The sequence below is a fragment of the Arvicanthis niloticus genome, chromosome 3 (genome assembly GCF_011762505.2).
Source record: "Arvicanthis niloticus isolate mArvNil1 chromosome 3, mArvNil1.pat.X, whole genome shotgun sequence".
NCBI classification, from domain to species: Eukaryota; Metazoa; Chordata; class Mammalia; order Rodentia; family Muridae; genus Arvicanthis; species Arvicanthis niloticus.
Window position 1 is genome coordinate 64,321,223 of NC_047660.1, and position 10,118 is coordinate 64,331,340.

General features: G+C 51.3%; 2 protein-coding genes across 4 annotated transcripts in view; one reads left to right on the forward strand and one right to left on the reverse strand.

Annotated features, from left to right (window-relative positions):
• The window catches only part of LOC117705073 (myosin-6), a 23,752-nt gene extending 19,207 nt beyond the window's left edge, over positions 1-4,545 (forward strand). Inside the window, exons 33-38 of the mRNA XM_034497394.2 lie at positions 169-372; positions 1,651-1,776; positions 1,884-2,159; positions 3,171-3,266; positions 4,010-4,144; positions 4,472-4,545. Coding sequence (XP_034353285.1) covers positions 169-372; positions 1,651-1,776; positions 1,884-2,159; positions 3,171-3,266; positions 4,010-4,144; positions 4,472-4,492 — 858 coding nt within the window. The 3' untranslated portion in view covers positions 4,493-4,545. The remainder of the gene's footprint in view (positions 1-168; positions 373-1,650; positions 1,777-1,883; positions 2,160-3,170; positions 3,267-4,009; positions 4,145-4,471) is intronic.
• Cmtm5 (CKLF like MARVEL transmembrane domain containing 5) lies at positions 4,036-9,800 on the reverse strand. 3 transcript variants are annotated; one of them, XM_034497396.2, is made up of 5 exons: positions 9,198-9,790; positions 8,170-8,322; positions 7,596-7,688; positions 7,328-7,412; positions 4,036-7,231 (listed from the first exon to the last, which is right to left on the reverse strand). In XM_034497396.2, exons 1-5 carry the CDS (start codon positions 9,321-9,323, stop codon positions 7,218-7,220), a joined length of 471 nt encoding a protein of 156 aa, XP_034353287.1. In that variant the 5' UTR covers positions 9,324-9,790; the 3' UTR covers positions 4,036-7,217. The 3 variants fall into 3 exon arrangements, with proteins under 3 accessions (XP_034353287.1, XP_034353288.1, XP_076787115.1); XM_034497397.2 differs by lacking the exon at positions 8,170-8,322 and having other exon boundaries at positions 9,198-9,800; XM_076931000.1 differs by lacking the exons at positions 4,036-7,231; positions 7,328-7,412; positions 7,596-7,688 and adding an exon at positions 7,695-7,860 and having other exon boundaries at positions 9,198-9,799.
• Between the last annotated feature and the right edge of the window lie 318 nt (positions 9,801-10,118).

A 10,118-nucleotide genomic window follows, 5' to 3' on the forward strand; every position in this document is an offset into this window, starting at 1 on the left:
TGCCCTCTGGTCCAGTAGAGCCTCAGGACAAGAGAGTAGAGAATGAGATAGGCGCTTATCTTCCTGATGACAAGAGACTGTTGGATGGGATCAGGTGGGGTGTGCCAGACCCAAAATGGGAGGTCTATTGGCATGAGGTCTAGGCCCTTTACCTTACCTTCCCCATAGGACACCCAGCTCCAGCTGGATGATGCCGTACATGCCAATGACGACCTGAAGGAGAACATCGCCATCGTGGAGCGACGCAACACCCTGCTGCAGGCAGAGCTGGAGGAGCTGCGGGCTGTGGTGGAGCAGACAGAGCGGTCTCGGAAGCTGGCAGAGCAGGAGCTGATTGAGACCAGCGAGCGGGTGCAGCTGCTGCACTCACAGGTGACAGAGTTAGGGACCCTGTGCAGAAACCCACTGAGAGTCAGAGCCCGGGATAATTTTGGAGCAAGTCAAGCAGGATTAAGTATTCTTGGGTCAGCCCTCATCTGTTAGTAGCAGCTGGGAGAACTATTATCTCGATCGAGAGGAACAGACTTAGGAGCTAAGTATGTCACGGCTGAATGGTGGTGCCTGTGAGTCACAAATCTGGGAGCCACGGACTGCATTTTGTCATCTGATACCTTGATCTATAAGACAGCCTCCAAGCTGATTTGAAAAGATAGGAACTTGGGGGTTTAAAGATGCGTAACTGGGGCTGGAGAGATGGCTCAGCAGTTAAGTGTGTTTGCTGTTCTTTTGCAGGATCCCAAAAATTTGGTCCCCAGCACCCAAGTCAGGTGGCTCACAATCTCCTACAACTCCAGTTCCAGAAGATCTGAGACTTGTGGCCTCTGTGGGCACCTGTACTCCATGTGCATACTCACTCACACACTCATGCGCATACACACACAGCACACACTCACACATACACACATATTCACACACACATGTACACACACATGCACACACACACACAGAGGAAGACATTTTTTCAGAAGCAGAACTACATCTTCTTGTCAGGCAAACTGTGGGGAGGAGAGTGTTTTCCATACTCCCAATAGCTGTGCCAAACTATTGCAGTGCCAGGTGTGGCTTTGTTCCAGAATTTAGCATACGTGTAAATGACACCATCCAGTGACTGTGTCCTCTGCTTTAGTCAAGGACACTTTTCTCTAGTTATAATCATGTCTAGTTATTCTCTGAAATCTTCCCATTTTCCTTGGAATACAGCTCTGTTCCTATATGCAAATATATTCCTAAGCACTCAAGGGTAAAACTCCAGACCGTGAGCTGCTGGGGACCATTCTCCAGTGCTGAGTAATTTTCTGGACCATATCCACTCTCATAGGGAAAGGGAAAGTGAGGAGTGCAAGCCAGGCTTGTCTAATCTTTTATTGGTGTTATTTGTACCTGTTTATGTGTGTGCACACGGGTGCCCTGTACATGTGCACATATGTGTGCATGTGTGAGGAGGCCAGAGGTTAACACTGGGCACCTTCCTCTGTCACTCTCTGTCTTATCTCCTGAGATGAAGTGTCTCACTGAATTTGGGGCTCCTCGGCTGGCTGGGTGGGCTGGCCAGTGAGTTTCAGAGTTCCATCTGGCTCAATTTTCTCTGAACAAAAATATGGAACTAAGCAATAAAGTGTGCATTTGGTATTTTTTTCTACTCATATCTAGAACACCAGCCTCATCAACCAGAAGAAGAAGATGGAGGCAGACTTGACCCAACTCCAGACAGAGGTGGAGGAGGCAGTGCAGGAGTGTAGGAATGCAGAGGAGAAGGCCAAGAAGGCCATCACAGATGTGAGTCCCCTCCCCTGCCTACCCACTCCAGACCAGCATCTCCCTAGCCTGGGCAGTGAGCCCACGAGGACCTGAGCAGCCCACATGCCCTCCCCTTCCGTGCACAGGCCGCCATGATGGCCGAGGAGCTGAAGAAAGAGCAGGACACCAGCGCCCACCTGGAGCGCATGAAGAAGAACATGGAGCAGACCATCAAGGACCTGCAGCACCGGCTGGATGAGGCAGAGCAGATCGCCCTCAAGGGTGGCAAGAAGCAGCTGCAGAAACTGGAGGCCCGGGTTCGGGAGCTGGAGAATGAGCTGGAGGCTGAGCAGAAGCGCAATGCAGAGTCAGTGAAGGGCATGAGGAAGAGCGAGCGGCGCATCAAGGAGCTCACCTACCAGGTTGGGCAGGGAAGATCCGGATGGAGCAATGGCTTTACAAGCCCACTTTTGGGCTCAAACAGGGCTCTGCTGTGCTGCACTATCAGTCACTAATGCCAGGCACCACTTCACACCAGCACCTTTAGATGCTAGCTGCAGTTTCTCTGACTGGACACCTAGGCCTTAGGGCACCATCTATCTCAGAGTGTCTGAGAACACCATCTACATAGCTGAGATTGGCCATTGGCCTGTTATTTTCCGTGTCTAGGAAGAGAAGTCTAAGGAGATGGGTGCATTGGTCCATTTAAGAAGGGGATACAAGAGGCAGACCTATTGTAGACAAAGAGGCAATGGCATCCTAGAACATGACATAAAGATAGTAATGACCAAGGGCATTGGAGCCACAAACCCTGTTGCCCAAATTCTGGCTCAGGAGAAGGTGTCAGAATACTGGGCTATGTTGGATAGAATAATCTAGATGGTGATAATGTCAGCTTTCTTTACTATTCTTCTGGTCACTTTGAAACATTGGCTAAAAGTGCCCATGTTACTGCAAGGGAAACTCTTCACCAGGCAGACCCTATGTCTCCATATGACTAAAGTAAGAGGTTCCCCAGAGGATTAAAGAGATGCCTCATTGATTAAGAGCACTCACTGCTCTGCCAGAAAACCCAGGTTCAATTCCCAGCACCCACACGGCAGTTCACAACTGTCTGAAATTCCAAGGTCAGACACCCTCACACAGGTATACATGCAGGCAAAACACCAATGCAAATAAAAACAAAGAAACATATAAATCAAAATTCCCTGAGGCTCTGAGAACCTCCCCCTCTCTTCCAGCACCTGGACACTCATTAATTTGTGGGTCCCTGACTGAAAAAAATCCCTTTGGGCAACCCCTTGACCTGAGCCACTGGAGGGGGAGAGGCAGCTGAGGCCTGGGGTAGGAACAAAGTAAGGGAGGAGGGACTGATGACCACAGTTGCTCCTCTCACCAAAACTGGCATCTCCCTCCCTCTCACCCACCTTCAGACAGAGGAAGACAAGAAGAACTTGATGCGGCTGCAGGACCTGGTGGACAAGCTGCAGTTGAAGGTGAAGGCCTACAAGCGCCAGGCTGAGGAGGCGGTGAGTTCAGAACTGTCTCTCCATCTTTTATCCACACATCTGCTAGTGAAAGCCAGTGAGCATCCACCACAGTGGGGCCGAGACAAAGCCAGTGAGCATCTGCCACAGTGGGGCCGAGACAAAGCCAGTGAGCATCCGTCACAGTGGGGCCGAGACAAAGCCAGTGAGCATCTGCCACAGTGGGGCCGAGACAAAGGTCTGCTCTAACCTTCGGCTCAGACATTTATTCTGCATGTATGATCAGAACTGTATCTAGCACCCTAAGTTCCAAAGATCAGTGCTGTTTCTGCCCCGAATCTGCCCACTAGTTGCTTAGAGTCCACATACCATTAAGACAAAGGGACAGCGTGGAGATGCAGGACAGCAAGAGGCCAAAAGTTGGATCTGGGCCTAAACAGGAACCTGACTAAATACCAGGTAATAGAGAAGACACTTGGGTGGATAGAAACATGTGGGTGTGGTGTGGATGAAAACCTCCAAGTCGGCAGGCATCTGAGACGCAACTGGAATGGATGCAGTGAATCTGGATTCTCACGGAGCACGCCAGGCAGCACAGGTTCATTTGAGGCAGTGGGTGGTGATGAAGGATCTTAAACACTGAACACCATTGAGGAGGGTGCCAAGCAGGACATGCCTGGGAGAACCGGGTGAGGAGTAGCTCAGGGACATGGACCATGAGAACCTGAGAGCCCATTCCAGAGTTCTTCTCATCCCAATCTCCAATCCCCTTTATCTGCTCGTAGGAGGAGCAGGCCAACACCAACCTGTCCAAGTTCCGCAAGGTGCAGCACGAGCTGGATGAGGCAGAGGAGAGGGCGGACATCGCTGAGTCCCAGGTCAACAAGCTGCGGGCCAAAAGCCGTGACATTGGTGCCAAGGTGGGTTCCTCCCCTGGACCTGCTAGTCATGGTCTCACCAGGATGCTCCTGCATGTATGATGCTCTGAACAGCTACATGTGTATCCCATGTGCATTTAGACATAGACTAGGCAATACATACAACTGGAGGGTCCCACAGACACCTCTAACCTGAGAATACACTCTCCACCCAAAGCGGCCCCAGATCCATGTTCTAAACTTCAAAACCCCTGAGGTTTAACCCCTCCCTTTCCAAGAGCATCTTCCTAGAGCCACTGAAATCCCTAGAGATTCCTCCCCGGTCCATCTTGCCCATTGGCTTCACACCTCTTATTCCTTTCTCTGCAGAAAATGCACGATGAGGAATAACCTTTCCAGCAGAACCTCACTGTTGCTGATCTACAATAAACACAAACACTCGACTCTGTCTGTATCCTCTGTCCTTCCTACCAATGGTCTATCTGGGTGGGGAATCTTGGTGGCCCTGGAGGAGGATGGCCACGGCAGAGACTGTCAGAGCTGTAGGATCCAAAGCACCCCATGTCTGTGGAGACCAAAAGGGAAGCGAGGTGTCTTGCCTCAGGCAGCACAGTCACAGTCCCAGCTCCACTTGTACAAGTAAAGAAAGGAAACATTTCCAAAAATGGGAGAATTAAATCCATTGATATGATGGATGGCCAAGCCTCCAGGAGGTGGAGGCAAGAGGCAGGCTCAGCTAGAAAGCAAGTTCAAAACCAGCCTGGGTAATGTGAGACCCCACCTCAAAGACAAGAAGACAATAACCCCTTAAAGCGTACAAAGAACAGAGGCACTGAAAGGGAGCCAAGTCAGACCCAGGAGGATGGAAGTTTGGTGCTAAGGTGGAAGCCACCCTTCCACAGCTCATCCTCTTAGCCGGCAGAAATTAAAGTTGCCCCGGGCTATGTGTTCTCTCCAAGATGATCTTCCCACTGATACCCCAAGAGTCTCTGCACTGCTGGGGATGGATGCACAGGAAACTGCTGTGGGATGCTCAGGAAACAGCTGAGACCCCACTCCAACATCTGCCCTAGCTCTGTGAGTCAGGCCTCACCATGAGGACATTCCAGGACTCAGGGACCAGGTGCTGCTGAGCCCAAGTCATTATGGGTAATGGACCAAATAAGGACAGTCCTCACCTTGTGTCCATTCACATGGGCATGCATAGATGCATGTACAGACCCACAGTCGGACACCTCTCTCTCTCTCTCTCTCTCTCTCTCTCTCTCTCTCTCTCTCTCTCTCTCTCTCTGTGTGTGTGTGTGTGTGTGTGTGTGTCTGTCTGTCTGTCTCTCTGTCTTTATGTCTCTGTCAGTCTGTGTCTTTCTGTCTCTCTGTCTGCCTCTTTCTCTGTGTATCTTTCTCTATGTCTGTCCCTGTCTCTCTGTCTCTACTCTCTCTGTGTGTCTCTGTCTCAGTGTGTGTGTCTTTCTCTCTGTCTATTTCTGTCTCTGTCTCTGTATCTCTCTCCTCCTTGGAGGACTAGACACACAGCTGCTCATGGATGGAGCTAAGATCTCTGGCTGGAAAGTCAACCTTGCTGTCCTCTGGGTATTTGGACAAGGTTCTCCAGACCCTCTTTTTACCCTCTCAAACCTACAATCTTCTCCCCATTTCCCCAGCCCAAGCTCTCCATCTCTCCTCTGAGACTATGCCCATCCTACCCCCATTCTCCTGACCAAGGGCAGTCATCTAGGCTCAAGCACAGACTATGCAGAAAGCCTAAGAACCATAAACAGAGTCCAGAGAAACCCAAAGTCCAGTAGGCTCCTTCCCTGGAATGACTGCCAGGCCTGATGAGGTAACAGAACACAAAGACAGGAAGACAGGAAATAGGAGGCAGGAAAAATCTACTCACAAGGCAAGTATAATCATCACAGGAAAGCATGGCACATCCCCCAAGTTCAAGATCCAGGGGACAGTCAGGGCTTGAGGCCAGAGCTCTCGACTGAAAGGCCCATCCCGAAGGAAGAAAGGCATTTCAGGAGAAGGGTAAAACATTACAGAGAGAGGGCAAGATGTCAGCTGGAATGGACCCACATATATGAACCATGATGGGTTCCTCCAGCCAGGTGGGGTGGTCGTGTCTAGACTAGATTATCACGGACCAGGCAGTTCCTGTCTCAAACTCCTTTCCAAATGGACTTGCCCTTTCAGGCCCAACTGTTACCTTAAAATCCCTGGTGTCAAGCTTACGCTCTGCAGAGAGGAAACACTCAGCAAATGTGTTCTGAGACTGTGGCAAGCTAAGAAGGGGGGTCCACTAGCAAAGGCATGGGCCCCTTGTTTTCAGAGCTTCAGGACTCACAACAGTACTGTTTCAAGGTCAAGATGTTGTAGAGCCAGCTTTGCCTCAAGGAAGTCACTTCCCCATAACTAAGCCCCAGTTTTCTTTCACAGAGAGTGAGAGCATGTGACCAGCTCACACCTAAGAACTTTTCTTTCAGGTGCTGGTATTTTAGGAATTTCTCCTAAGACCTCTGGCTGTCCTCTCCACTCTGTCTGCCGCCCAGCCCTCCCCATACCACAAGGGGGAGCTCTACACAAACCCCAGAAAAGGACCATTGCCCCAGGTTCGCTTGGGTCAGGAAGGCCTAGACATCTCACTCCCAAACAGCACAGCACATAGCATTTTGGTAATCTCACAATCCGCTGATGTGTCGGGCTAAGGTGCAAAAGTTTTTCCCTTGAAGTATCTCTTCAGTTCCCTCCATCTAAGTGGCACTCCCTCACCCCACAGAGGGATCTTGGCTCTCTGGAGCACGTTCCCACGAATAACTCTTTGGCTTCCTAGTCTGTGTAAGTTCTGAGGAAGAAGAAGACCCACCACTGGGATTTGATTTTTTTTTTTTTTTTTTTTTTTTTTTTTTTAATTTGGGAGTGACTTGGAAGCACAGCAACCTGCCCCAACCCCCAGAACTTCACCACTTCCCACAGATCTCTGGGACATCTCATGCACACATCTCTGAAGACACGGAGTAGATGGTGGGCAGTTGGGGTTCAGTGAATTCAAAGATGACAAAGATGGGCTCCACGGTTCCTTGTGTCTGGTCATGGGAGCCAGGGAACCCTGGAATCACTGCTGGTCCCCTGTAGAGAAGGAGCCAGGCAGGGAAATCATGTATGCCTGCAGTATCTGGGACAAGAGGTAGGGGCATCTCCTCTCTTAGGGCACAGACAACTCACCCTCTGTGGTCCTGGGCATCAACTCAGTTCGGTAGATCTTGAATGCATCATAGGCAAAGACAGAGACCAAGATGATGCCAAAAACCTGTGGAAAGGGATGGGGGTGGGGCAGCAGAGGCCATCAGACTAGAGGAGTGGGGAGGGGGAATGGGACCAGAAGTGAGGGAATGATATATGAGCAGGCACAGGCTTTGTTTTGGGCACAGGAAGTGTGCCAATAGCAGCCACACATCCTGGGTGCTGGAGAGCACTGTAGGAATGGACTCACAAAAGCAGCAATGGCAGCTCCCTCCCTCGAGGTCACAGCAGCAAAGGAGACCACCAGGAAGATGATGATGGCGCTGAGACACCGGAGGAAGTCCTAGGGAGCCAGAGGTAGGGGGAGGAGGGTTTGGAGGATGCTGGAAGGGATCATTACCTGGGGATCTCCCAAACTAGTCAGCTTTCCCTGTCTGGTCCTCAGAGATTGAATTCCTGCCCAGGGATGCCCCCAGACACATGCCAAGTACTTCCAAGGGAGTGAGCTCAGAAACCTACCCAGAAGATGGAAGCAGATAAATCTAGGTCAGCCAAGAGGCAGAAAGGAGACCAGCAAACATGCCACATGGAGCAGGACTTTTATGTGTGGGAGAACAGGCCTAAGGTCTGTACATCTGCCTTGACAACCCTCCTTGACAAGGGCAGTCTCACGGGCCAAAGTTCACGTTTGAGCACAGGACACAACATGAGTCAAAGCATAGCTCAGTTGTGGAAATGAAGGGGAGCCACAAGACTACAGAAAAACTGGGCAATCGGAGAGAAGAAAGAGACCAGGATGGGGTGGGAGAGGCAGTGTTCCTCACCAGACAAGGCCAGTTAAGCCGATCGAAGCGCTGGTGGTACTGCGTGGCGTAGAGGAAGAGGAAGGCCAGTGTGATGAAGAACTCAAGCAACGCTGCAGCCATGTAGGCAGAGATGGAGGCCGTGAAGCAAATGAAGATGATGAAGGTCAGGGCCTGCAGGACCAAGTGTGGGGAGCTTTCTGAGGAGACATGCACAGGCTAGGCCATGGTTTGGCTGTGGTTGGGAGCTCCTCTTCTCAGCAGGTACTTTTACCCAGCCTCAGTGAGAAGGAAGAGTTCTCAATGAAGACAAAGAAGTGACTCATCCCCAGTGTCAGGGACCATCAAGGACATCTTCATCCTCCCACTCCTGCTATCCCAGGAATCCCAGCAACTCCATCAGTTTGACCAATCTGCAGAGCCCCAGAGCAGTTCCCAGGGGCACAGAACACACCAGCCCACAGCACCTCTGCTCCACGAAGCTTTCTCTACTCCTGATAGCTAAAATTCATATAACAAGAACAGATTCCATGCTGAGAGAGGCTGAGAAGTCAGGAGCTTGCTGCATATATGATAGCAGATAAGAAAGAGGCCCAGTGTTAGCACTGTGATCTTACTCAGTAACCAGGGAAAGCCTGAGACTAGATGGTAGTGGGCCACAACTGACAGATAAAGTGTGGCTGTCAGAAATCCTCTTGGATACTTAGACATGTCAAGAAGTAGCCCTCCTAGAAGCTGGAGAGAGACAGACTGGCCTTCTTCCTGTCCGTCCTCTTCCCGCCCCCACCCATGGCTCATTCCCTCAGTATCCTAGAAAGCTATCTTCCCATCTAACTTCCGTCTTGCGGTGAATGATGCATGCTCTAACTGCCTCCAGATAGAGAAGTAGCTAGAAAGTTGAGAAGTGCAGAAGGTAAGCCTGGGAGTGAGAAGACAGAAAACCTGGGAAGGGGGCTGTGAGATGCTGAGCACAGGAGGCCAGCACAGAGCTATGCCAGAAGGCTGGGATGGGAGAGGTGGGGGCACAAGGTTGGAGGGGCAGCTGTTACCAGCTCAGTTTCCAGCAGGATGCCTTTGAGGGAAGACAGGAAGGTCTTGTCCACTCCGAAGCCCTGGAGCCCTGCAGCTGCTCCTTCCTCTGGGGGCCGCTCCCGGCGATCCCAAGAACTGAACATCTCTGTGAGGCTCACGGGACACAACACAGACTCTCCCTCACCAGATTCCCAGCAGCCCAGGAAGGGAAACAGAAATCTGGTTAGAGAAGCTGACAGAAACCTGAAAGTGAAGCTTGGGCCTGCTGTAGGACTCAGGGGAAAGGCAGTACCCAGGGAAGGCCTGCCCGGATGAGCTTCACCCAGCTGCCCAGAGTGCCTGTGCTCTGGCCTGCAGGGCCCCTAGGAGGTATGGGGAGGGGTGAGAAAGAGATGGTTAACCCTCCTCTTCCTCCAGCCTAACCCACCCTGAAGAAGGAAAGAAGGAGCAGGGAGAGGAAGAGATGGGAAAGAAAGCAGAGGATTTGGGGGGTGGAGAAAGACAGACAGAGCAAGGAGTTCCCAGCAACCAAAGCCTGAAGATGTTTATGCCCCCTTCTGTAACCGTAACCCTCTTATTCGGCTGGGCCTTTCTCTCTTTTCCTTTAAGGGAGGTGGGAACTGGAGGCCAGCCCAGGCAGTACCCTGCTGGACCAAGCTGCAAAAGCCAGAACCAGAGGACAAAGGAGGATTGTTGGGGAGACAAGGGGGCGCTGTGTGCCTACTGCAGTGCCTCAATGGCCTTCTGTCTCTCCTCCATGTTGAGTTGTCTCACCCCCACCCTTGTGTTCAGGGATGGACCAGGGGAGGGGAAGGATGGATGTAATGGCCACCCAGGAAAGTAGGGAGAGTTGCAGAGTGGAGGAAGAGCTAGAGGAGAAAGGACACTGCTGAGGTTTACAGGATGCTCAGGTACCACAGATGGCAAAGACAAATAAG